Source organism: Scyliorhinus canicula, chromosome 6, assembly GCF_902713615.1.
Source record: "Scyliorhinus canicula chromosome 6, sScyCan1.1, whole genome shotgun sequence".
Taxonomy (NCBI): Eukaryota; Metazoa; Chordata; class Chondrichthyes; order Carcharhiniformes; family Scyliorhinidae; genus Scyliorhinus; species Scyliorhinus canicula.
The window spans coordinates 8,226,176-8,251,258 of NC_052151.1; the positions used below are offsets into that span (position 1 = coordinate 8,226,176).

General features: G+C 50.1%; 1 protein-coding gene across 1 annotated transcript in view; it reads left to right on the forward strand.

Moving 5' to 3' along the window:
* Positions 1-25,083, forward strand: part of LOC119966923 (dynein heavy chain 8, axonemal-like) — a 1,786,259-nt gene that overhangs the window by 597,491 nt on the left and 1,163,685 nt on the right. Inside the window, exon 21 of the mRNA XM_038798881.1 lies at positions 19,665-19,784. Coding sequence (XP_038654809.1) covers positions 19,665-19,784 — 120 coding nt within the window. The remainder of the gene's footprint in view (positions 1-19,664; positions 19,785-25,083) is intronic.

Genomic DNA, 25,083 nt, shown 5'->3' on the forward strand with positions numbered 1-25,083 from the left:
ACCCACCCCACCCCACCCCACCCCCACCCCACCCCACCCCACCCCACCCCACCCCACAAACACCGGTACTCTCCCCCCACCACCCCACAAACGCCGGTTCTGTCCTCCTCCCCCCCGCACTCGATATTGGTAACTGAACGGCGTCAACCATCATCAATGGTTGACGCCGTTTTAAAGGTACTTTGTTTTTCGCCGACGTGACCCGTGGCCACGTCGGCGGGACTTTGGCCCATCCGGGCCGGAGATTTGGTGAAACTAAAATTATAATGAAATCCCGCCGGCGCCAGCTGTTCTCAGAGGCTGCCGGCGGGATTTGCACAACGCCGGTTTTTGGCCGGTCGGAGATTTAAAAACCCGGCGGGAGCGGGAATAACGCCGCAGCCGTCTGATTCTCCGACCCTGCGTGGGGTCGGAGAATTTCGCCCCCCATTAGTGACGCCGAAGGGGACCCGTAGGAAATGGAAGAGGCGGCCATCAGCTTCGAATGCCGTGTAGTGGCGGTCCTCCGGGCGGATTGGGAGCTGGTGGTATGCAGACTTCAGATCCACGTGGAAAAGAGCCGATACTGGGCGATCTGATTTACCATGTCTGACTATATTCAACAACCATGCGGAATTTTTCCCCGGTCTTAACGACCACCACCTGAGCTCTCCAGGGACTATTGCTGGCCTCTATAATCCTCTCACTGAGAAGCCTTCAGACCTCTGATCTGATAAATACCCTATCCTGCAGGCTGTATCGCCTGCTACGAGTGGCTATGGCTTTACAGTCCTTTGTGAGATTGGTGAAGAGAGGAGGGGGGGGAGATTCGCAGCGTAGCGAGGCTGCAGATAGTGAGTGGGGGCAGGGGCCCACCGAAGCTGAGGGTGAGGCTCTTAAGGTTACACTGAAAATCTAGGCCTAATAAGAGCGGCGCGCAAAGATCGGGCAAAACGTAGAGTTGAAATTTTGAGTAGGTAGCGCCTCGGATTGTGAGTGTCGCGGCGGTGCGCCCCTGGATCTGGACAGAATGGGAGCCTGAAGCGAGCGAGATAGTTTGCCGCACGGGGAAAGCGGGGAGCGAACAGCGTCTTACCAGGTCTGGGTGTATGAAGCTCTCAGTGCTCCCGGAGTCGAAAAGGCATGGCGTGTTGTACCCGTTGATTTGGACCTCTGCCATCGAATTTCGCAGATGCTTCGGGCGTGATTGATCCAGGGTGACTGCGTCGAGTTGCGGGCCGCGTGACGAGCGCCCGGGGAGGTCGTACTCTTCCGATGAGTTGTCCGAGCGTGGAGATGCAGGTCGGGCCCGTGGATCGCACGTGGCGGCGGCGAGGAAGATGCCGTCCAAGATGGCGGCCCCATGAGTCGCACGTGGCTGGCCGCGTGGTGGAGGTTTGTCAAGATGGCGTCCCCATGAATTGCACATGGCGGGAGGGGGCGGGGTTGGGGCATAGGCTGCAGCGTTTCGGGCCCCGCGGGTCTGCGGGTGTGGGGAGCGATTACTTCGTGCCACTGGGGAGTTGGAAGCTGGGCCCCTTTTTGCGAGGCACACTCTCGCGTAGTGGCCTTTCCGCCCACAGCTGCTGCAGGTGCATTGCGTGCCGGGCAGTGCTGATTCTGGCCGCAGAAATGGCAGGCTGGAGCAGCATAGTGGCTGGCTGGAGCAAGCATAGTGGCTGGCTGGAGCAGCATAGTGGCTGGCTGGGGCAGCATGGTGGCTGGGCGGCCGCGTGGCACAGGCCTGGGGAGTCGCTGGTCGGGGGCCCATGATTGGGTCGCGGGGGTCCGCGGGGAACGAGGTGAGGCTGCGGAAGGAGACCTCCATCATGGTAGCAATTTCCGCAGTTGTTTCTAAGTCTTGGGACCCCTTTTCCAGCAGTCGTTGGCGCACATAATTAGACCTGAGGCCCGCTACAAAAACATCGCGTACAGCAAGTTCTCTATGTTCACTTGATAGTTACAGTCATTTGATTGATTATTGAGTTCTCTTAAAAATTCGGCGAGTGATTCTGTTGCCCGCTGGCGGCGAGTCGTGAACACATGGCGGGCGTAAACTTCGTTAATGGGCCTTACATACATCTTATCGAGTATCGCTAGTGCTGCAGTATATGAACTGGCCGAGTTTAGTTGCGTAGAGATTCTGTGGCTCACCCTCGCGTGCAGTAGACTTAACTTCTGTTCCTCTGTTGTTTCGGCTGTGCTCGCTTCTGCCAGGTAGGCCTTAAAGCACCGCAGCCAGTGGGAGAAGATTTCTTTTGCCTCTGCATCCTGTGGGTCGAGTTCTAGGCGTCCAGGCTTGAGGGCTGATTCCATGATCGATCCTGACTGTTCTTAAGTAGATTAACTTGATGGAACCATCAATTCACTAGCCACGTGCTTGAAGATATGAACAGTGGTTTTAATCTACTTACTACAGAGCCAGCCTATTACCCGTTGAACTCTCGATGAACTGCAGGCTGGTTCTGGACAAGGGTATTTATACAGTAGTCCAGGGGGAGGAATCATGGGCGGAGCCAAGGGTGGAGCCCTGTACAAATCCCTGAGCCCTGTACAACTCCCCCTAGTGGTCGTATAACGCTACTGCGCTTACAATGGTATTGGTAAATACAGTGTGAATTACTAAGTTACATTCACCACAAACAGCATTCTCCAAACACAGCCAGGGAGCTGTAACAGTAGCATTCTCCGAACACAGCCAGGATGCTAGGTCTGGAATAATAGCATTCTCCTAACACAGCCAGGGAGCTGGAACAACAGCATTCTCCTAACACAGCCAGGGAGCTGTGACAACAGCATTCTCCTAACACAGCCAGGGAACTGTAACAACAGCATTCTCTGAACACAGCCAGGGGGCTGGAACAACAGCATTCTCCAAACACAGCCAGAGGGCTGGAACAACAGCATTCTCCAAATACAGCCAAGGAGCTGTAACAGCATTCTCCGAACACAGCCAGGAGGCTAGGTCAGGAACAATAGCATTCTCCTAACACAGCCAGGCAGCTGTAACAGCAGCATTCTCCTAACACAGCCAGGGAGCTGTAACAACAGCATTCTCCTAACACAGCCAGGGAGCTGTAACAACAGCATTCTCCGAACACAGACAGGAGGCTATAACAACAGCATTCTCCGAACACAGACAGGAGGCTGGAACAACAGCATTCTCCTAACACAGCCAGGAGGCTGTAACAACAGCATTCTCCGAACATAGCCAGGAGGCTGGAACAACAGCATTCTCCTAATATAGCCAGGGGGCTGTAACAACAGCATTCTCCTAACACAGCCAGGAGGCTGTAACAACAGCATTCTCCTAACACAGCCAGGAGGCTGTAACAACAGCATTCTCCTAACACAGCCAGGAGACTGGAACAACAGCATTCTCCTAACACAGCCAGGAGGCTGTAACAACAGCATTCTCCTAACACAGCCAGGGGGCTGTAACAACAGCATTCTCCTAACACAGCCAGGGGGCTGTAACAACAGCATTCTCCTAACACAGCCAGGAGGCTGGAACAACAGCACTGATGCACGATCAATTGCACAAAGACTCAGATTGGTACAACTGTGGCTATATTACAGTCAGATGCGTGGCCTCCTACTGCAGCTGGCGAAATGGCAGGTCAGAACAAGGACACGCATATTTATACGGCTCCTTGTGGGCGGAGCTAGCCGGCAGGGGCTACCGGCGAACCTGTGGTGCAGGTCCTATCTTACATCCCCCTAATACAGGTGCACACAGTGGTTCACCACAAGCACTCTCTAAAAAGGCAGATCCTCTGGAGGTAAAAACAATGGTTCATTCTGAAACAATGTGGCTTCACTGGAGAAGTTCATTCTGGAACAATGTGGTCGTTAGCACCCGCGGGGTCAGCCACTCCGAGGCCTGCCTCCATTTCATGAGTTTGACAGAGGGTCATCTGGATTCGAAACGTTAGCTCTTTTCTCTCCCAACAGATGCTGCCAGACCTCCTGAGACTTTCCAGCATTTTCTCTTTGGTTTTACCGGGAAGTTGATTGTCTAAGTGTGGCGCTAACAATTATACTCAAAGCCGAGAGACTAGTACAATAGAGGCTTTATTGCTGTACGATGTTGTCCCTCCATCCGCAACTGTAGACTGAGGGTCTGAGCAGCTCTCATACATATTTATACACAAGCTCCCTGTGGGCGGAGCTAGCCGGCAGGGGCTGACCGGAGGAACCTGTATTACAGGTACAGGCATACATCCCCCTACTGCAGTACACATAACTACAGTGGTTATCTCACCACATTCACCCCCTGTAAAAAATGAGTCCGGCGGGGGTGACATGTAACTGTAATACAAAGGATGCTATTTACAAGAGGGTCCAACAAGGAAAATCAAGAGTCCATCTGGTTAGCAGGTTACAGGTTGAGCCGAATCGGTGGTCGGACGTTCCGCTGTGATCGGCGTAGCTGTGGTGGTGACGTCGGCACAGGCGGTGATGGCCCCGATGGTGCAGGTGCTGGCGGTGTTGGTGCTGGCTGCTGGCGGGATGACTCCGAGAGCAAGCCAAAATCTTCCATGTCCTCCAGGGTGGGCAGGGGGATGAGGGATGGACCTGATGGGGACGAATAGGGGGGCGCTGGGGTTGGCGCAGGAAGGGGTGTGGGCATGGGATCGGCACCTGAGGGAGCCAGGTCCCGGAGCGAGACTGTGTCCTGGCGGCCGTCGGGGAACTCCACGTAGGCATACTGAGGGTTGGCATAGAGAAGGCGTACTTTGTCCACCAGGGGTTCCGCCTTGTGGTGCCGTACATGCCTACGGAGAAGGACTGGGCCCGGAGTCGTGAGCCAAGTCGGGAGCGATACTCCGGATGTGGACTTCCTAGGGAAGGCAAAAACGCGTTCATGGGGTGTACTGTTGGTTGCGGTGCACAGTAGCGACCGAATGGAATGGAGCGCGTCAGGGAGGACCTGCTGCCAGCGAGCGGCTGGGAGGTTCCTGGACCGTAGGGCCAGCTGGACGGCCCTCCATACCGTCCCGTTCTCCCTCTCTACCTGCCCGTTTCCCCGGGGGTTGTAGCTGGTCGTCCTGCTGGAGGCGATACCCCTGCTGAGCAGGAACTGACGCAGCTCATCGCTCATGAATGAGGATCCCCTGTCACTGTGGATATAGTCGGGGAAACCGAACAGGGCGAAAATGGAATCCAGGGCCTTGATGACGGTGGCAGACATCATATCTGGGCATGGGATGGCAAAGGGGAACCTAGAAAATTCATCGACCACACTAAGGATGTAGGTGTTGCGGTCGGTAGAGGGAAGGGGCCCTTTGAAGTCCACGCTGAGGCGTTCAAAGGGGCGGGATGCTTTCACCAGGCGCGTGCGATCTGGCCGGTAGAAGTGCGGCTTGCACTCCGCACAGATCTGGCAGTCTCTGGTGACTGTCCGTACTTCCTCGACGGAGTAGGGCAGATTGCGGGCTTTGATCAGATGGTACAAGCGGGTGACCCCCGGATGGCAAAGGCTGTCGTGCAAGGCACGGAGCTGGTTCACTTGTGCACTGGCACATGTACCTCGGGAGAGGGCGTCTGGGGGCTCGTTGAGCTTGCCGGGGCGATACAAGATCTCATAGTTAAAGGTGGAGAGCTCGATTCTCCACCGCAAGATTTTGTCATTCTTGATCTTGCCCCGCTGCGTGTTGTTGAACATGAAGGCTACCGACCGTTGGTCAGTGAGGAGAGTGAATCTCCTGCCGGCCAGGTAATGCCTCCAGTGCCGCACCGCTTCAACGATTGCCTGGGCTTCCTTTTCGACAGAGGAATGCCGAATTTCGGAGGCGTGGAGGGTGCGTGAAAAGAATGCCACGGGTCTGCCGGCCTGATTCAGCGTGGCGGCAAGGGCGACATCTGAAGCGTCGCTCTCTACTTGGAAAGGCAGAGTCTCGTCTACGACGTGCATCCCCGCCCTGGCTATGTCATATCGAATGCAGGCGAAGGCCTGTTGTGCCTCGGCCGAGAGGGGAAAATGTGTGGACTGGATAAGTGGCCGAGCCTTGTCTGCGTATTGCGGGACCCACTGGGCGTAATAAGAGAAAAACCCAAGGCAGCGTTTGAGGGCCTTGGGGCAGTGGGGAATTGGGAGCTCCATGAGGGGGCGCATGCGGTCGGGATCGGGCCCCAGTAGTCCGTTTTGGACTACGTAGCCAAGGATGGCTAAGCGGTCTGTGCGGAACACGCATTTCTCCTTGTTGTACGTGAGATTAAGGAGAGATGCGGTGTGGAGGAATTTATAAAGGTTGGCATCATGGTCCTGCTGGTCATGGCCGCAGATGGTGACATTGTTGAGGTACGGGAAGGTGGCCTGCAATCCGTACCGGTCAACCATTCGGTCCATTTCTCGCTGAAAGACCGAGACCCCATTCGTGACGCCGAAGGGAACCCTCAGAAATTGGTACAGACGACCGTCCGCCTCAAAGGCAGTGTAGGGACAGTCCGATTTACGGATGGGGAGCTGGTGGTAGGCGGATTTCAGGTCAATAGTAGAGAAGACCCGGTACTGTGCAATCTGATTGACCATATCAGAAATGCGGGGGAGGGGGTACGCGTCGAGCTGCGTGTACCGGTTGATGGTCTGGCTGTAGTCCACGACCATCCTGTGCTTCTCCCCGGTCTTAACCACTACCACCTGGGCTCTCCAAGGGCTGTTGCTGGCCTCGATGATACCCTCCCGTAACAGCCGCTGGACTTCGGACCTGATGAAGGCCTTGTCCTGGGTGCTGTACCGTCTGCTCCTGGTGGCGACGGACTTGCAATCCACAGTCAGATTGGCAAAGAGGGAGGGGGGCTCGACCTTGAGGGTCGCGAGGCCGCAAACGGTGAGGGGAGGTAGGGGTCCACCGAATTTGAGGGTGAGGCTCTGGAGATTGCACTGGAAATCCAGGCATAGTAGGAGTGAAGTGCAGAGGTCGGGGAGAATGTACAGACGGAAACGGTCGAATTCCACACCCTGTACAGTGAATTTAACCAGGCAGAAACCCCGGATCGGGACAGAGTGGGAACCGGAGGCAAGGGAGATCTGCCGGTCGGCGGGATGGATCGCAAGGGAATAGCGCCTTACCGTGTCCGGGTGGACGAAGCTCTCGGTGCTCCCGGAGTCGATGAGGCAGGAGGTCACATGGCCGTTGACCAGCACCGATGTGGAGGAGGGTGCCAGGTTGCGAGGACGGGACTGGTCGAGCGTAACGGAGGCGGGCAGTGGTTGGTCGGCGGTTGAGTCAGATGAGTCCGACGAGGAGCGGTAGCAACCCGTATCCCGTGATGGCGGCCCCTGGAGACGAGATGGCGGCATCCGCAGTACCTGTGGGTAAAATGGCGGCGTCCATGGAGCGCACGTTATGGGGTCGGAACAAAATGGCGGCGCCCATGGAACGCACATGGCTGTGGTGGATGAAGATGGCGGCGCCCATGGGGCGCACGTGGCGGGGGCGGCAAAAGATGGCGGCGCCCACTGATTGCACGTGGAGTCGGGGGAAGCTGACGGCGGGGCCCATTGAGGGAGCGGCTGAGGCGTGAGGACCGGCGGCGCGATAGCAGCGACCGTCCGGGACTGACACACCGCTGCAAAGTGGCCTTTCTTTCCACAAGCTTTGCAGGTCGCTGTGCGGGCCGGGCAGCGTTGGCGAGGGTGCTTCTGTTGGTCGCAGAAGTAACAGTGGGGACCCCCAGGGGGTGCGGTGCGGCGGGCAGCGCAGGCATAGTGCGCGGGGGCGGCTGCTGGGGGGGCCGTTTGCGGGGTCCACGAGGGGTGGGACGGATGGGCCTGGGGAGCCGTTTGCGGGGTCCACGAGGGGTGGGACGGATGTGCCTGGGGAGCCGTTTGCGGGGTCCACGAGGGGTAGGACGGGTGGGCCGAGTGGCTAGCGGAGTAAGTGTGCGCACTACGGGAGGCGGCCGTTATGGAGAGCGCCAGGGTGCTTTGCGGCCGCGAGGTCGGGGGCGATCCCTTCCAGCAGTCGTTGCCGGATGGGGTCCGATGCAATGCCTGTAACGAAGGCATCGCGCATGAGTAAGTCCGAATGTTCCGCGGCTGTGAGGGCCCGGCAGTCGCAGTCTCGTACCAGAGGTATAAGGGCCCTCCAGAAGTCCTCAATCGACTCACCCGGCTGCTGGACGCGAGTAGAAAGTTGATGCCTCGCAAACAGGGTGTTCGTCGATGGTGCATAATTCTCCTTGAGCAGTTCCATAGCTGCGGTGTAGTCGGTCGCATCTCGAATGAGCGGAAAGACGCTGGAGCTAAGTCTGGAGTACAGAAGTTGCTTTTTCTGAGCCTCCGTCGGGGGAGGGTGTGCTGAAGAGATGTAGGCCTCTAAGACTGCGAGCCAGTGATCAAAGTCTTTTCTGGCGTGAGGCGAATGTGGATCCAGCTGCAGACGGTCAGGCTTGACTCTGATGTCCATGGTGACTGGGAAATCGTACAGCAATAAATTGTGGCGCTAACAATTATACTCAAAGCCGAGAGACTAGTACAATAGAGGCTTTATTGCTGTACGATGTTGTCCCTCCATCCGCAACTGTAGACTGAGGGTCTGAGCAGCTCTCATACATATTTATACACAAGCTCCCTGTGGGCGGAGCTAGCCGGCAGGGGCTGACCGGAGGAACCTGTATTACAGGTACAGGCATACATCCCCCTACTGCAGTACACATAACTACAGTGGTTATCTCACCACACTAAGGCCTGGCTGCATGAATACAGTGGGCGGGAGTCTCTCAGCCCGCACCGGTTCAGAGAATCCCCGTCCCGACTGTATTTCGTGCGACACCGGTCCGATGCTGTTTGCGATTCTCCCAACAAGCGAAAACGGTGTGGTCGTGATCGGCGTTGAGCGGCCCAGAGAATCGCCGGAGGAGGTCTGCTTTGGTACGGAAACGTGGCCCGCTGTCCGTAATGGTCCACCATTCGGTCCATTGCTCATTGGAACACCGAGACCCCATTAGTGACGCCGAAGGGGACCCGGAGGAAATGGAAGAGGCGGCCATCGGCCTCGAATGCCGTGTAGTGGCGTTCCTCCGCAGACCAAGCAGACCTGGTCTATAGAAGTGCGGTTTGCACTCCGCGCAGATCGGGCAGTCCCTGGTGATGGCCTTTACCTCCTCGGTGGAGAATGGCAGATTTCGGGCTTTGACATAGTGGGCGAGCCGGGTGACCCCCGGGTGGCAGAGGTCATCGTGGATAGCTTTCAGGCAGTCGTTCTGCGTGCTGGCGCACGTGCCGCTGGACAGGGCATCTGGGGGCTCGTTGAGCTTCCCCGGTCGGTACATAATATCGTACTTGTAGGTGGAGAGTTCGATCCTCCACCGTAGGATCTTATCATTTTTGATTTTGCCCCTTTAAGAGTTGTCGAACATAAAGGTTACCAATCTTTGGTCGGTGATGAGGGTGAATCTCCTACCTGCGAGGTAGTGCCGCCAGTGACATATCGCTTACACAATGGCTTGTGCTTCCTTTTCGACTGAGGACTGTCGAAGTTCCGAAGCGGAGAGGGTTCGGGAGAAAAAGGCGACTGGTCTCCCTTCCTGATTTAGTATGGCTGCGAGAGCGACCTCTGAGGCATCGCTCTCTACCTGAAAGGCGACGGATTCATCTACCGCCCGCATGGCCGCTTTGGCGATGTTCACCTTAATACGAGTGAAGGCCTGACGAGCCTCATCCAATAGGGGGAAGAGTGTGGCCTTAAATAGTGGGCGGACTTTTTACGCATATTGAGGGACCCACTGGGCGTAATACGAGAAGAATCCCAGGCACCTTTTGAGGGCCCTGGGACAATGAGGAAGAGGGAGTTCTAAGAGGGGGCGCATACGGTCCGGGTCGGGGCCCAGGACTCCGTTTTCCACGACATAGCCGAGGACGGCTAGCCTGGTCGTGCGGAAAACGCATTTCTCCGTGTTATAGGTGAGGTTGAGTTTCTGGGCAATCCGGAGAAATCAATTGAGGTTAGCGTCGTGGTCCTGCTGGTCGTGGCCGCAGATGGTGACATTATCCAGGTACGGAAACGTGGCCAGCAGCCCGTACTGGTCCACCATTCGGTCCATTGCTCATTGGAACACTGAGACCCCATGAGACCAGGGGCTGGTTTAGCGCTAAATCGCTGGCTTTTAAAGCAGACCAAGCAGGCCAGCAGCACGGTTCGATTCCCGTACCAGCCTCCCCGGACAGGTGCCGGAATGTGGCGACTAGGGGCTTTTCACAGTAACTTCATTGAAGCCTACTTGTGACAATAAGCGATTTTAATTTCATTTTTCATTTCATTAGTGACGTGTGGTGGTATGGATATGAGCATTGCAATTGGTGCAGAGCACTGGCTTCCCATTGGCTCTGGCTGGTCATGTGCCTCTCGTCCGATTGGTTGGGACTAGTCATGTGACTGCTCTCCAATTGGTCGAGAGGCAAGTAGGCCCGGCCTCCGAGGCGGGGTATAAGTACCCAGAGTTCCCAGCGGTCGGCCTTTCTCTGTAGTCGACCACCGGGCTAACAACTAGCTGATTAAAGCCACAGTTCGGATCCTAATTGTGTCTTGAGTCGAAAGGGAACCCGGAGGAAGTGGAAGAGGCGGCCGTCGGCCTCAAACGCCGAGAAGTGGCGATCATCCAGGTGGATTGGGAGCTGATGGTATGCAGACTTCAGATCCACCGTGGAAAAGATTTTATAGGGGGCGATCTGATTCACCATGTCTGCAATTCTGGGGAGGGGATACGCCTCGAGGAGCATAAACCAATTAATGGTCTGGCTGTAGTCCACTACCATTTGGAATTTTTCCCTGGTCTTGACGAACACCACCTGAGCTCTCCAGGGACTGTTACTGGCCTCCATGATCCCTTCACGTAGGAGCCTATGGACCTCAGTTCTGATAAATACCCTGTCCTGCAGGCTGTATCGCCTGCTGCGAGTGGCTACGGGTTTGCAGTCTGGCGTGAGATTGGCAAAGAGTGGAGGGGGGTCGATTTTTAGAGTGGCGAGGCTGCAAATAGTGAGTGGGGGCAAGGGCCCGCTGAAGCTAAGTGTGAGGCTTTTCAGGTTGCACTGGAAATCGAGTCCCAGTAGGAGTGGGGCGCAGAGTTCAGGGAGCATGTACAGCTGGAAGTTTGAGTAGCTGGTGCCCTGGATCGTTAGGGTCACAGCGGTGCGCCCTTGGAGGTGAACAGAGTGGGAGCTCGAAGCGAGGGAGATAGTTTGCCGTGCAGGGAAAATAGGGAGCGAAAAGCGTCTTACCAGTTCTGTGTGTACGAAGCTCTCGGTGCTCCCAGAGTCGAAGAGGCACGGTGTACTGTAGCCGTTGATCTGAACGGTCATCATATAATTTCGGAGGTGCTTTGGACGGGACTGGTTAAGTTTCACTGCGCTTAGTTGCAGGTAGTCGGCGGCTCGATCAGCTGTGCTGGAGTGGCCCCGTGATGACTGCCCTCTGAGTTCGGAATCTTCTAGTCGAATTTCTGAGTTGGAAGAGGATGGAGCCCAAGATGGCCACCCCATGAGTCGTACATGGCCGGCCGCATGGAGGAGGATTGCCAAGATGGCCGCCCCCATGGGTCGCACATGGCCGGCCGCATGGAGGAGGATTGCCAAGATGGCCGCCCCCATGAGTCGCACATGTCGGGTGGGGGTGGAGTCTGCATACAGGCTGCAGCATTTTGGGGTCTGCGGGCCTGTGGATTCTGGAAACAGTGCTGTGGGCTGCGGGGGAGTTAGGAGAGGAGGCCTGCTTTGTCAGGCAGACCCAGGCATAGTGTCCCTTGCGACCGCAGCTGCTGCAGGTCGCGTTACGGGCCGGACAGTACTGCCGTGGGTGCTGGGGCTGCTCGCAAAAGTGGCACACTGGAGCTGCGTGATGGCTGGGTGGCCGCGTGGCGCAGGCCTGGGGCAGTCGCTGGTCGGGGCCCAGGATGGAGTTGCTTGGTCCGCGGGGAACGAGGTGAGGCTGCGGAATGAGAACTCCACAGTGGTAGCTAGTTCTACTATGTCCTCTAAGTTCTGGGCCCCTTTATCTAACAACCGCTGGCGCACATAGTTCGATCTGAGGCCTGCCACGTACACGTCTCTAACGGCAAGTTCCATGTGCTGTTCGGCTGATACAGCCTGGTAATTACAGTCCTGAGCTAAAATCTTTAACTCCCGCAGGAATTCTTCTAACGACTCCGCGGGCCGCTGGCGGCGGGTCGTAAAAATATGGCACGCATAGACCTCATTGATGGGCCTCACGTACATTCGATCGAGCATGGCTCGGGCCCCCGTATACGAATTGGTACCATTTAGTTGAGAAGATATACGGTGGCTCACCCTTGCGTGCAGTAGACTGAGTTTCTGCTCCTCGGTAGTTTCAGCAGTACTTGATTCAGCCAGGTAGGCTTTAAAACATCTGAGCCAGTGCTTGAAGATTTCTCTTGCCTCTGCAGCCTGTGGGTCGAGTTCTAGTCGGTCAGGTTTGAGGGCTGATTCCATAGTTGTTTCTTTGAGTTGTTTCTTCGATTTCTTCTTGTTTCTTGAGATTATTAAATTGATGTGACCATCAATTCACAAGGCACATGGTTGGAAGTGAACAGTGGTTTTAATAATCTTACAACGGAGCCTGCCTGTGACTAGATGAACTGGCAGGCAGGCTCAGACTGCCAAGCTTTATACAACTAGTTGGTGGGAGGAGCCATGGGCGGAGCCAAGGGTGGAGCCCAGTACAAACTCCCGTACACTCCCAGTACATCTCCCCCTAGGGACAGAGCCGTGCAACTGCTCATGTGCCGAGCTTACACAGACATAGTACATCATATGTAATAACAGTGTGAATTACGCTACTGTGATTCACCACAAACAGTCAGTGCAGACAGAAGAAAAATCATGATTCAGGCAATCGACAATTTTGTTTGGAGGAAGCAGTGTATGTCAGAAAATTTGGAAGTGGCTCGACTTGGGTCCCAGCATTTGTTGAATCAAAAACAGGACCTTTGTTTTATGAAGTACGTAAGACCATAAGACCATAAGACATGGAAGCAGAATTAGGCCACTTGGCCCATCAAGTATGCTCTGCTCAGTGATTTGGCCTCCACAGCCTTCTGCGGCAAAGAGTTCCACAGATTCACCACCCTCTAGCTGAAGAAATTTCTCCTCATCTCTGTTTTAAAGGATCATCCCTTTAGTCTGAGCTCGTGTCCTCTGCTTCTAGATTTTTCTACAAGTGGAAACATTCTCTCCGTGTCCACTCTATCCAGGCCACGCAGTATTCTGTAAGTTTCAATAAGATCCCCCTCATCTTTCTAAACTCCAACGAGTACAGACTCAGTGTCCTCAACCGTTCCTCATACGACAAGCTTTTCATTCCAGGGATCATTCTTGTGAACCTCCTCTGGACCCTTTCCAAGGCCAGCACATCCTTCCTTAGATACGGGGCCCAAAACTGCTCACAATAATCCAAATGGGGTCTGATCAGAGACTTATATAGCCTCAGAAGTACGTCCCTGGTCTTGTATTCTAGCCCTCTCAACATGAATGCTAACATTGCATTTGCCTTTCTAACTGCCGACTGAACCTGCACGTTAACCTTAAGAGAATCGTGAACAAGGACTCCCAAGTGCCTTTGTGCTTCTTATTTCCTGAGCATCTTCCCATTTAGAAAATAGTCTATGCCTGCATTACTCCTTCCAAAGTGCATAACCTCACACTTTTCCACATTGTACTTCATCTGCCACTTCTTTGCCCACTCTTCTTGCGTGTCCAAGTCCTTCTGCAGCCCACCTGCTTCCTCAATGCTATCTGCCCCTCTACAGATCTTTGTATCATCTGAAACCTTAGCAACAGTGCCTTCAGTTCCTCCCTCCAGATCAATAATGTATATTGTGAAAAGTTGTGGTCCCAGCACCGACCCCTGAGGTACACCACTAGTCACCTGCTGCCATCCTGAAAAAGACCCCTTTATCCCCACTCTTTGCCTTCTGCCAGTCAGCCAATCCTCTATCAATGCCAGGATCTTACCCTGAACACCATGGGTTCTTAACTTATTTAACAGTCTCCTATGAGGCACCTTGTCAAAGGCCTTCTGGAAATCTAAATAAATCACGTCAACTGGTTCTCCTTTGTCTAACTTCCTTCTTACTTCCTCAAAGAGCTCTAACAGATTTGTCATACATGACCCCCCTTGATGAAGCCGTGCTGACTCAGTCCTATTTTATCATGCACTTCCAAGTACTCCGCGATCTCATCTATAATAATGGCCTCTAAAATCTTACCAATGACCAAAGTCAGGCTAACCAGCTTATAATTTCCTGTTTTCTGCCTCCCTCCCTTCTTAAAAAGTGGTGTTACATTAGCCACTTTCCAGTACTATGGGACCCTCCCTGCCTCCAATGATTCCTGAAAGACTATCACCAATGCCTCCACAATGTCCTCAGCTGTCTCTTTTAGAACCCTGGAGGGGGCAGCACGGTAGCATTGTGGTTAGCACAAATGCTTCACAGCTCCAGGGTCCCAGGTTCGATTCCGGCTTGGGTCACTGTCTGTGCGGAGTCTGCACATCCTCCTCGTGTGTTCGTGGGTTTCCTCCGGGTGCTCCGGTTTCCTCCCACAGTCCAAAGATGTGCAGGGTAGGTGGATTGGCCATGATAAATTGCCCTTAGTATCCAAAATTGCCCTTAGTGTTGGGTGGGGTTACTGGGTTATGGGGATAGGGTGGAGGTGTTGACGTTGGATAGGGTGCTCTTTCCAAGAGCCAGTGCAGACTCGATGGGCCGAATGGCCTCCTTCTGCACTGTAAATTCTATGGTAAATTCCATCCGGTCCAGGTGATTTAACCACCTTCAGACCTTTCAGTTTTCCCAGAACCTTCTCCTTAGTAATGGTCACTGCACTCACCTCTGTCCTCTGGTTCTCCTGGAGCTCTGGCATCCCACTGGTGTCTTCCACTGTGAAGACCGATGCAAAGTAACTATTCAGTTCTTCTGTCATTTCTTTGTTTCCTATTATTACTTCTCCAGCCATATTTTCCAGTGGTCCAATGTCTATTTTTGCCTCTCTCTTACCTTTTATATATTGAAAAAAAACTCTTCCTATCTTTCTTTATATTACTAGCTAGCTTGCACTCATACTCATCCTCTCCCCCGTTATTGCTTTTTTAGTGTCCTCTTCTCGCTTTTAAAGGCTACCCAATCCTCTGGTTTCCCACTAATCCTCACCACTTTGTATGCTTTTTCTTTAGCTTTTATGCTGTCCTTGACTTCCCTTGTCAGCCATGGATGCCTTTTCCTCCCCTTAGCAAGTTTCTTCCTCCTTGGGATGAATTTCTCTTGTGCCTCCCGAATAACCCCCAAAACCTCCTGCCATTGCTGTTCCACTGTCATCCCTGCCAATCTTTTTCCAATCAACTCTGTCATTTGAGAGTACCCTTTAAGAAATGGGTGTTTAAGAATTGTACCTTTAAGAAATTGAGCTTCTCATGTTACTGGAGTGATGTCAGAGTATGGGTGGAGCTGAGCTCCACTTCTGCTTTTTAGTTTCAGTTTGAGAAAAAGCTTGGGTGTGTCTGTGTTTTTTCAGTGAGCTGAATCTGAAGTTAAAAGTGAGCTGCACTGCTGTGATCTCTGCTATCCAAAGACTATCTATGGATCATTTGATGAATTCAGAAGAATTATAAATGTTTTCAGTCTTGAATGTAAACCCTAATGTGCTCCTGTTTGAAAGTTTGTTAAGTCTTTTGGGTGTTAAAAGGACAGCTCAAACGATTACTTAGTGTTGTATTCTTTGGAGGTTATCTTTGAATTAATGGTTGCTAAGATATTCGCTGTTTGTTTTAAAAAGGTTAACTTGAGTTCATAGAATAAACATTGTTTGGTTTTAAAAACCCGCCGGTGCATTTTCTGCTGTACCATACCTGTAGAGTGAGCCGTGTGCTCCCCATACCACAATCTGTTAAAAGTAGTGGGTCAGGTGAACTCCATGATACACTTTGGGGTTCTCTAAACCCTGGCCCATAACAACGCTGGCCAGCTCCTCCCTCATGTATTTGTGGTTACCCTTATTTAATTGTAATACCGTTACATCTGATTGCAGCTTCTCCCTCTCAAACTGCAGGGTAAATTCCATCATATTGTGGTCACTGCCCCCTAGGGTTCCTTCATGTAAAGTTCCCTAATCAAGTCTGCCTCATTACATATCACTAAATCCAGAATTGCCTGTTCCTTCGTAGGCTCTGCCACAAGCTGCTCCAAAAAAAAATCTCTTAAGACATTCCACAAATTCCTTTTCTTGGGATCCACTACCAACCTGATTTTCCCAGTGACCTGCATGTTGAAGTCCCCCATGATTATTGTAATATTGCCTTTTTTACATGCCTTTTCAACCTCCTGATTTATTTTCTGCCCCACCTCCTGACTACTGCTGTGGGGCCTGTACATAACTCCCATCAGGGTCTTTTTACTTTAGCGATTCCTCAACTCTACCCACAGAGATTCTATGCCTTCAGATCCTATATCGCTCCTTGCTATCGATTTAACTTAATTCCTTATTAACAATGCAACCTTTGCCCATCTGCCTGTCCTTTCGATAGGACATATATCCTTGGATATTTAGATCCCAGCCCTGATTCCTTTGCAGCCACATCTCTGTGAATCCCACAACATCGTACCAGTCAATTTCAATGTGTGCAACAAGCTCATTCACCTTGTTCTGTATACTGCACACATTTAGGTACACACCCTCAATCCTGCATTGACCACCATCCTTTTCACACGTGTTACCTTTTTTGCTCTGCCCGAGGGTGATGTTGTTCTTTTATTTTGGTTCTCTATTTTCCCTTCACTTATTACACCTTCTGAGCTCACATTCTGGTTCCCACTCCCCTGCCATGCTAGTTTAAATCCTCCCGAGTGAATTTAGCAAACCTCCCAGCCAGGAACAAGGAAGAATTGTCTGGAAGCATGTTGACCATTTAAGAAGACAAGAGTTGTCCCAGCAGCCAGTATTGCCACTGAAACCATATTGCAAGCAGGAAACGTTGACTGTTGAACCAGGGAAGTACCCAGCCAGCCTGTAACATGTGAGCCTGTCGTCCCCATGGAAATGGATGAAGCTGAGTTACCAGTACATGAGGAGATACCAGGTATAGTGATTTTTATAGAAAACATCTCAGTGGAAGCATCCCCTTCAGAGGAATTATGCTGCTCCACTAGAAATTGGAAACCATATGAAAGACAAATTTATGATGGACTGGTTGCATGTGTGTTGGGGACTAAATAACTCAATAATTCTTAATGTATCAAAGAACTTTATACATTAAAGAGGGAGGATTATTGGGCGGGATTCTTCGTGCACACCGTTGGGTTTCTCCGTCTCGCTGGCTGGCCAATGGGGTTTCCCATTGTGGGGCAGCCCCACGCCGTCGGGAAAGCCCCAGGCTGCCGGTGCAATGGAGAATCCTGATGGCAGAGAATACAGCCTGTAGTGTTTGTCCCCTTTGAGGCATGATCTGCTGAGATGTTGCATGGCCCGGATAACTAATCAGTGTCTAGGGTGGGGATCACCCTAGCAACTGCAGATTTCTATATCAGTGCGATCCCAGTAATTATTTACCTAACTTGTGAAAGGGAACTATTACGTGTTGTAAATTGGCAAAGTGTGACGCATGCTGGCGAGGTCTGAATATTCAATGAAGGTAGAATTGTTGGGGGGCACCTCGCTAATTAGATATTAAATTATTAAAATGAAGTTATCAGTCTTCCTGGGCAGGAATCTTGTTACATCACTGACGCGGGGCGTGGAAACTCAGGAATTGCGATCTCATCAGCAAAATTCACGTTTTCCGACACGCATGAGATTTTACGTCCTCGTTGACATTTATGCTGAGGACTAACGCAAGCGCAAAATTTCGCCAATCTTTAATCGCGCCACATTGTACCTGCCTATGAGAGTGACGTTTCATTTGATTCCCTGCTTCCCTGAACTACAGACTAGCACATTCAGCCTCATCAATAGCAATGTGGTTTGTTCCCTGCTACTCAGCAATGGATCTCCCTCTGTTGTCAGCTTCTGTGAGAGGATGTATAAACTACATTTGGAAGCTCAATAGTTTTCAATTTGAGTTCCTCTCACTTCTCAACTCCCATCCTCATGACCTAAAGTCACACTTTTATGAACAAGGTGTTTACTAGGAATTCACTTCTCACTCTGCTTTTCAGAACTGTTTTTCATTAAGTTAAAGGGAGACTTGAGAACATAATACTCTTGCTAAGTTCAGCTTTCATAACATTACTGTTTAAATTGATGATTGGTCTTTGGAATCAAAAACAGAATTTCTAAATTGGCATATGATGCCAAATTGGAGAGGATAGTCAATACTGAAAATGACTGGAACAATGTTGGCATTAATAAATTTGAAAATGTCACAGAATTGGCAAATGAATTTCAACACAAATAAATGGGAGGTGGTTTATTTAGGTAGGAAGAATAGGGGTCATGTATTATTCATAGGTTGAAAGCCAGGGTGAAGCAGAGTAAAAGAAGAGATCTTGAAATGAAAAATGAAAATCGCTTATTGTCACGAATAGGCTTCAATGAAGTTACTGTGAAAAGCCCCTAGTCGCCACATTCCGGCGCCTGTCCGGGGAGGCTGGTACAGGAATCGAACCGTGCTGCTGGCCTGCTTGGTCTGCTTTAAAAGCCAGCGATTTAGCTGAGTGAGCTAAACCAGCCCCTACTTGGAGATCTTGGAGTATGTCTTTAAAAAAAATAAACTTTGCTTTAATTCTCGAAGGTTAGATTTGGAAAAATATACAAGTTCCAAACCTTAGTTAGATCACTAGATATAGCAATTAGCTTTGTTTGCATATTTTTAAAAGTATACAGGGGTAAATATACCAGTGACGCCCACTATGGGAATCATCGTGGGCGGGAGTCACAATTTGACAGACTGTTTAAAGGTCCATTGAACTCGGGTGGGAATTTCTGATCTCAGGCCAGGTACGACTGGGAAATCCCACCTATAAAGGAAGTGTGGAGAGTGCAGAGAAGCTTATCAATAATGAGAACAGAAGTGCATGTGTGACTCTCTTTACTCTTGAAAAAATCTGAATGGTGTGGGCATAAAGGTATTTTTAAATATGAAATGTCAATAGAATGGATTCAGAGGGAATATTTCCACTGAGGGAGGGGAGAGCATAACAAGAGGCTATCATTATAAGATTGTCACCAAGAATAAGGAATTCAAACAAAACATTGTTATTCAATTTATGGTGAGAATGTGGAGCTCACTACCAGAGGTTGTAGTCAAAGTGGCTGAAATAGATTATTTAAGGGAAGCTTGACAAGCATTTGCTGTAGAAGACAAAGACTTGAATTCTACGGCCGTTCACTGACTGCGAGATTGTCTGGTTCCACCGGCAGTGCATCCCCGCCCATGGATTTCCCTGGGGTGTGGGGTGGCTTCAATGGGAAATGCCATTGACTGCGGTGGGAGTAGAGAATCCCACCAGCAACAAATTGTACATGGCCCCCCACTGCTCAGAAAATGTGGCTGGATGGCTGGAGAGTTACAATTATATATTTAGTTGAAGAAACATGGGTAGAGCTTTGCATGAAGCATAAACACTGGCATGGACTGGTTGGGCTGAATGGCCTCTTTCTGTGCTGTACATGCTATGTAATTATAAATATTTTCACAAAATATTCTAAATATAATATTCATTCATGTTTTCAGCTAGTTGACTTACGAGAAATGCACATAGATGATGTATTATTCGAAATTTCCCAAAAGATTATAATCAACCTGCCTGAGGATCACACTTTGACCTTGGAAAACATGGTTACGTACAATGAGGTAACATTATTTGACAGATTTTCTTTTCAAATTTGTATTTTGAAATCAAATTACTGACGTTGAGAAATGTTTTGATTAATCAAAGAAAGCTAACCAAGATTTGTTGAAAGCAATTAAAATAGAGACTTCTGGAAATATCAGTCTCACAGCATCAGTGGAACGAAAGATAGAGTTAACATTTCTTATTGAGAACAAAATGATACTTCTTGTGCTACAAGAAGAGATAAAGTATGGAAACCAGTTACTCAGAAACCAGTTCCTCCCACAGTCCAAAGATGTGCGGGTTAGGTGGATTGGCCATGCTAAATTGCCCGTAGTGTCCTAATAAAAGTAAGGTTAAGGGGGGGGTTGTTGGGTTACGGGTATAGGGTGGATACGTGGGTTTGAGAGGGGTGATCATGGCTCGGCACAACATTGAGGGCCGAAGGGCCTGTTCTGTGCTGTACTGTTCTATGTTCTATGTTCATGCCAAATCATCACACTCTGTACACCCTACTATGTACTTTTCTGAAAGGTCCCCTACATCCTACCAATCATGAAGACCCATTTATGCATGCACTCTGTTTCTGTTAGCTAGCGCAGGGTTTTTCCAAATTGTGGGTCGTGACTTGTGCATGGGTCGCGGAGGTTTCAGAGTGATTCCTGCAGCAGACCTGATCGCAGGAGCAGCGCGCAACAACCGCTACCCATATTTTTATTGAGAAAGGTGCCCGCGTCCGCCTTTTACATGACAACAAAATGAGGCTGTGTGCAGTCTTCCGGCCATAAGCGGCAGCAGTGAGCAGGTTATGCACTCTGCACGTACACTACGTGAAGCGCCTTGTATAAATGTTCCTTCCCGCCAAACTAATATTAGTTTAAACTAATATGGCAGGGAGTTGGGAACCTATATGAGGATTCTGAACAGGTGAATCAAGGACAAGAGAAAAACACAGCAAGGAGAATAAGGAAAGTAATAAACCGGAATCAGATAACGACACTGGAGAAAATAGTAGAGACTGGTCAAGGAATGTTGAAAGGACTACCCTTAAGGTTTTGTACCTGAATACTCGGAGCATTCAAAATAAAATGGATGAATTAATTGCTCAGATAGTTGTAAAGGGGTGTGATATAGTTGAGATTACGGAGACATGGCTCCAAGTTGACCAAGGATGGGAACTAAACATTGAGGGCTATTCTGGTTTCAGGAAGGACAGACATAAATAAAAAGGTGGTGGAGTTGCACTGTTGATTAAAGAAAATAGTGATACAAAATTGAGGAAAAATATAGCACAGATGATGTGCAGTCTGTACGGGTTGAGTTAAGAAACACCACAGGGCAAAAAACATTTGTCGGGGTGGTATACGGACCCCCAAACTGCAGTGGTAATGTTGGGAATAGCATTAGACAGGAAATCAGAGAGGCATGTTAAAATAGATAAGTCCCCTGGGCCGGATGGGATTTATCCTAGGATTCTCTGGGAAGGTAGGGAGGAGACTGCTGAGCGTTTGGCTTTGATCTTTAAGTCATCTTTGTCTGCAGGAATAGTGCCAGAAGACTGGAGGATAGCAAATGTTGTCCGCTTGTTCAAGAAGGGGAGTAGAGACAACCCCGGTAACTATAGACCATCCTGAAAGTGAACTCTTGGAAGGCGACGTGTCCTGACGGGATCCCTGGTCATGCACTCAGATCCTGCGTGGACCAGCTGGCAGAAATGTTCATGGACATCTTCAACCTGTCCCTACTCTGCTCCGAAGTCCCCACTTGCTTCAAAAAGACCTCCATCATACCGGTGCCAAAGAATGACCAGGCAACGTACCTCAATGACAAGCATCCGGTGGCCCTGACATCGGTCGTAATGAAGTGCTTTGAGAGGTTGGTCATGAGGCATACCAACTCCATACTTCCAGAATACCAAGTTTCACTGCAATCCGCATGCTGCGCAACCGGTTCACAGCACAGCAGGGCACGGTAGCACAGTAGTTAGCACATTTGCTTCACAGCTCCAGGGTCCCAGGTTCAATTCCTGGCTTGGATCACTGTCTGTGCAGAGTTTGCACTTTCTCCCCGTGTCTGCGTAGGTTTCCTCCAGGTGCTCCGGTTTTCTCCCACAGTCCAAAGATGTGCAGGTTAGGTGGATTGGCCATGCTAAATTGTCCTTAGTGTCCAAAAAGGTTAGGTGGGGTTCCTGAGTTATGGGGACAGGGTGAAGGTGTGGGCTTAGGGTGTTCTTTCCAAGGGCCAGTGCTAATTCGATGGGCTGAATGGCCTCCTTCTGCACCGTAAATTCTATGATTCTATGTTTCTATGATTCTAGCACATGCCATCTCCCTGGCCCTAAACTCATCCAGGGAGCATCTCAATAACAAGGACCCCGACATCAGACTCCTATTTATCGACTGCAGCTCAGCCTTCAACACCATCATCCCAGCTAAGCTTATATCAAAGCTCCAAAACCTAGGACTTGGCTCTTCACTCTGCAACTTAGCCCCCTACCATACTCCCTATACACACATGACTGTGTGGCAAAAATTGGCTCTAACTCCATCAACAAGTTTGCTGACGACACGACCATGGTGGGTCGGGTCTCAAACAACCAAAAATCAATCCTGGTCCACCCACGTCGATGCTGCGACCACGAAAGCACAACAGCGCCTATATTTCAAATTCGGCATGTCCACATTGACTCTTACAAATGTTTACAGGTGCACCGTAGAAAGCATCCTATCTAGCTGCATCACAGCCCAGTATGGCCCAAGACTGCCAGAAACTTCAGAGAGGCATGAACACCACCCTGTCCATCACACAATTCCGCCTCCCATCCATTGGCTGTACCTACAACTCCCGCTGCCTTGGGAAAGCAGGCAGCATAATCAAAAACTCCTCCCACCTGCCTTATTCATTCTTCCAATGTCTTCCATCGGGCAGGAGCTACAAAAGTCTGAAAACACACACAAACAGATTCAAAAACAGTTTCTTCCCTGCTGTTACCAGACTCCTGGACGGTCCTCTTATGGACTGACCTCATTAACACTACACCCCTGTATGCTTCACCCAATGCCGGTGTCTATGTATTTACATTGTGTACCTTGTGTTGCCGTATTATTTATTTTCTTTTCATATACTCAATGATCTGTTTGAGCTGTACGTAGAAAAATACTATTCACTGTACCTCGGTACATGTGACAATAAAATCCAATCCAAGATAGGTAGAGAGATTTTGGATAGGTGCAAAAGTAACAGGGCTGTTGTGGTAGGGGATTTTAATTTCCCATATATTGACTGGGATTCACTTAGTGCTAGGGGCTTGGATGGGGCAGAGTTTGTAAGCTGTACCCAGGAAGGCTTCTTGAGGTAATATGTAGATAGTCCAATGAAGGAAGGGGCAGTACTGGATCTGATATTGGGGAATGAGCCTGGACAGGTGGTTGAGGTTTCAATAGGGAAACATTTTGGGTGTCGTGACCACAATTCCGTATGTTTTAGAGTACTTTTAGATAGGGTTGAGGGTAACCATTGCGTTAAAGTACTAAACTGGGGAAAGGCAAATTACGATAACAGAGTGCAATTCAAGAATTGAAGAATTTGGATTGGGTGCAGCTGTTAGAGCGTAAATCAAAATCGGAAATGTGGGAGTCTTTCAAGCAACAGTTGATTAGTATTCCAGAAAGTCACATTCCTGAGAGAACAAAGGATAAGTATGGGAAGTTTAGGCAGCCTTGGATAATGAGGGATATGGCGAACCTCGTCAAAAAGAAAAAGATTTTTGTATGGTCTAGAAGGATGGGGACAGTGGAAATCCTTGAGTATAAAAAAAGTAGGAAGGTACTTAAACGGGAAATGAGGAGGGGTCATGAAAAGTCCTTGGCAAGTAGGATTAATCCCAAAGCTTTTTATTCAGATGTAATAATATTAATAATAATCACTTATTTTCACATGTAGGCTTCAATGAAGTTACTGTGAAAAGCCCCCAGTCGTCACATTCTGGTGACTGTTCGGGGAGGCCGGTAAGGGAATTGAACCAGCCGTTTAGTCCACTGTGCTAAACCAGCCCTGAAAAAGCAAGAGTGTGGCCAGGGAAAGGACTGGACCACTTAAGGACAGTGGGGGGAATCTATGTGTTGAGCCAGAGGAAATGGGCGAGGTGCTGAATGTAGTTTGCATCAGTGTTCACCAAAGAAAAGGACTTTGTGGAAGATGATTCTTGGATACGGCATGTGGACAGTCAGGATCATGTTAACATTGAAAAGGAAGAGGTTGTGGGTCTTTTAAAAGATATTAAGGTGGATAAGTCTCCTGGGCCGGATGGAATTTACCCCAGAATACTGAGGGAAGGAAGGGAGGAAATATCTGGGGCCTTGACTAACATCTTCAATGGCTACAGGTGAAATCCCAGAGGACTAGAGAATAACTAATGGGGCACGACTGTTTAAGAAAGGTAGCAGGGATAATCCTGGAAAGTAGAGGCCGGTGAGCCTCACTTTGGCAGTAGGTAAAGTATCAGAGAGAATTCTCAGGGACAGGACTTATACCCATTTGGAAACAAATGGACTCATTAGTGATAGACAGCATGGTTTTGTGAAGGTGAGGTCATGCTTCACTAACTAAATCAAGTTTTTTCAGGAAGTGACAAAGATGATTGATGAGGGGGCGGCAGTGGATGTTGTTTACATGGACTTCAGAAAAGCCTTTGACAAGGTGCCTCATGGCAGACTGGTACAAAAGGTGAAGTCACACGTGATCAGAGGTGAGGTGGTAAGATAAATACAGAACTGGCTCAGTTACAGAAGGCAAAGGATAGCAGGAGAAGGGTGTTTTACTGCATGGAAGGTTGTGACTAATGGTGTTCCACAGGGATCGGTGCTGGGGCCTCTGTTGTTTGTCGTATACAAAAACAATTTGGAGGAACTGTAGCTGGTCTGATTTGTAAGTTTGTGGAAGACAGCAAGGTTGGTGGAGTGGCAGATAGTTGAGGATTGTCAGAGGATACAGCAGGACATAGATAGGTTGGAAACTTGGGCAGCGAAATGGCAAATGGAGTTTAATCCAGACAAATGTGAGGTAATGCACTTTCGTAGGTCCAACATAGAGGGAAAATAAATGGCAAAACTCAGGCTTGCTAGGGAGTGCATTCCTGGAAGTAGCAGGGAATTACTGAGTGTTAAGTGTATGAACTCAGGGTGTCTCTTTCAGGACCCAGGCTGACAGTCCTCATTGCTGATATACATTCATTTAAACCCAACCCCATGGCTGCAACTTCCATACTCCTGACTTTGCCCTGACAGCTCACAGGGTCCTGGAAATTCTTTGATTATCACT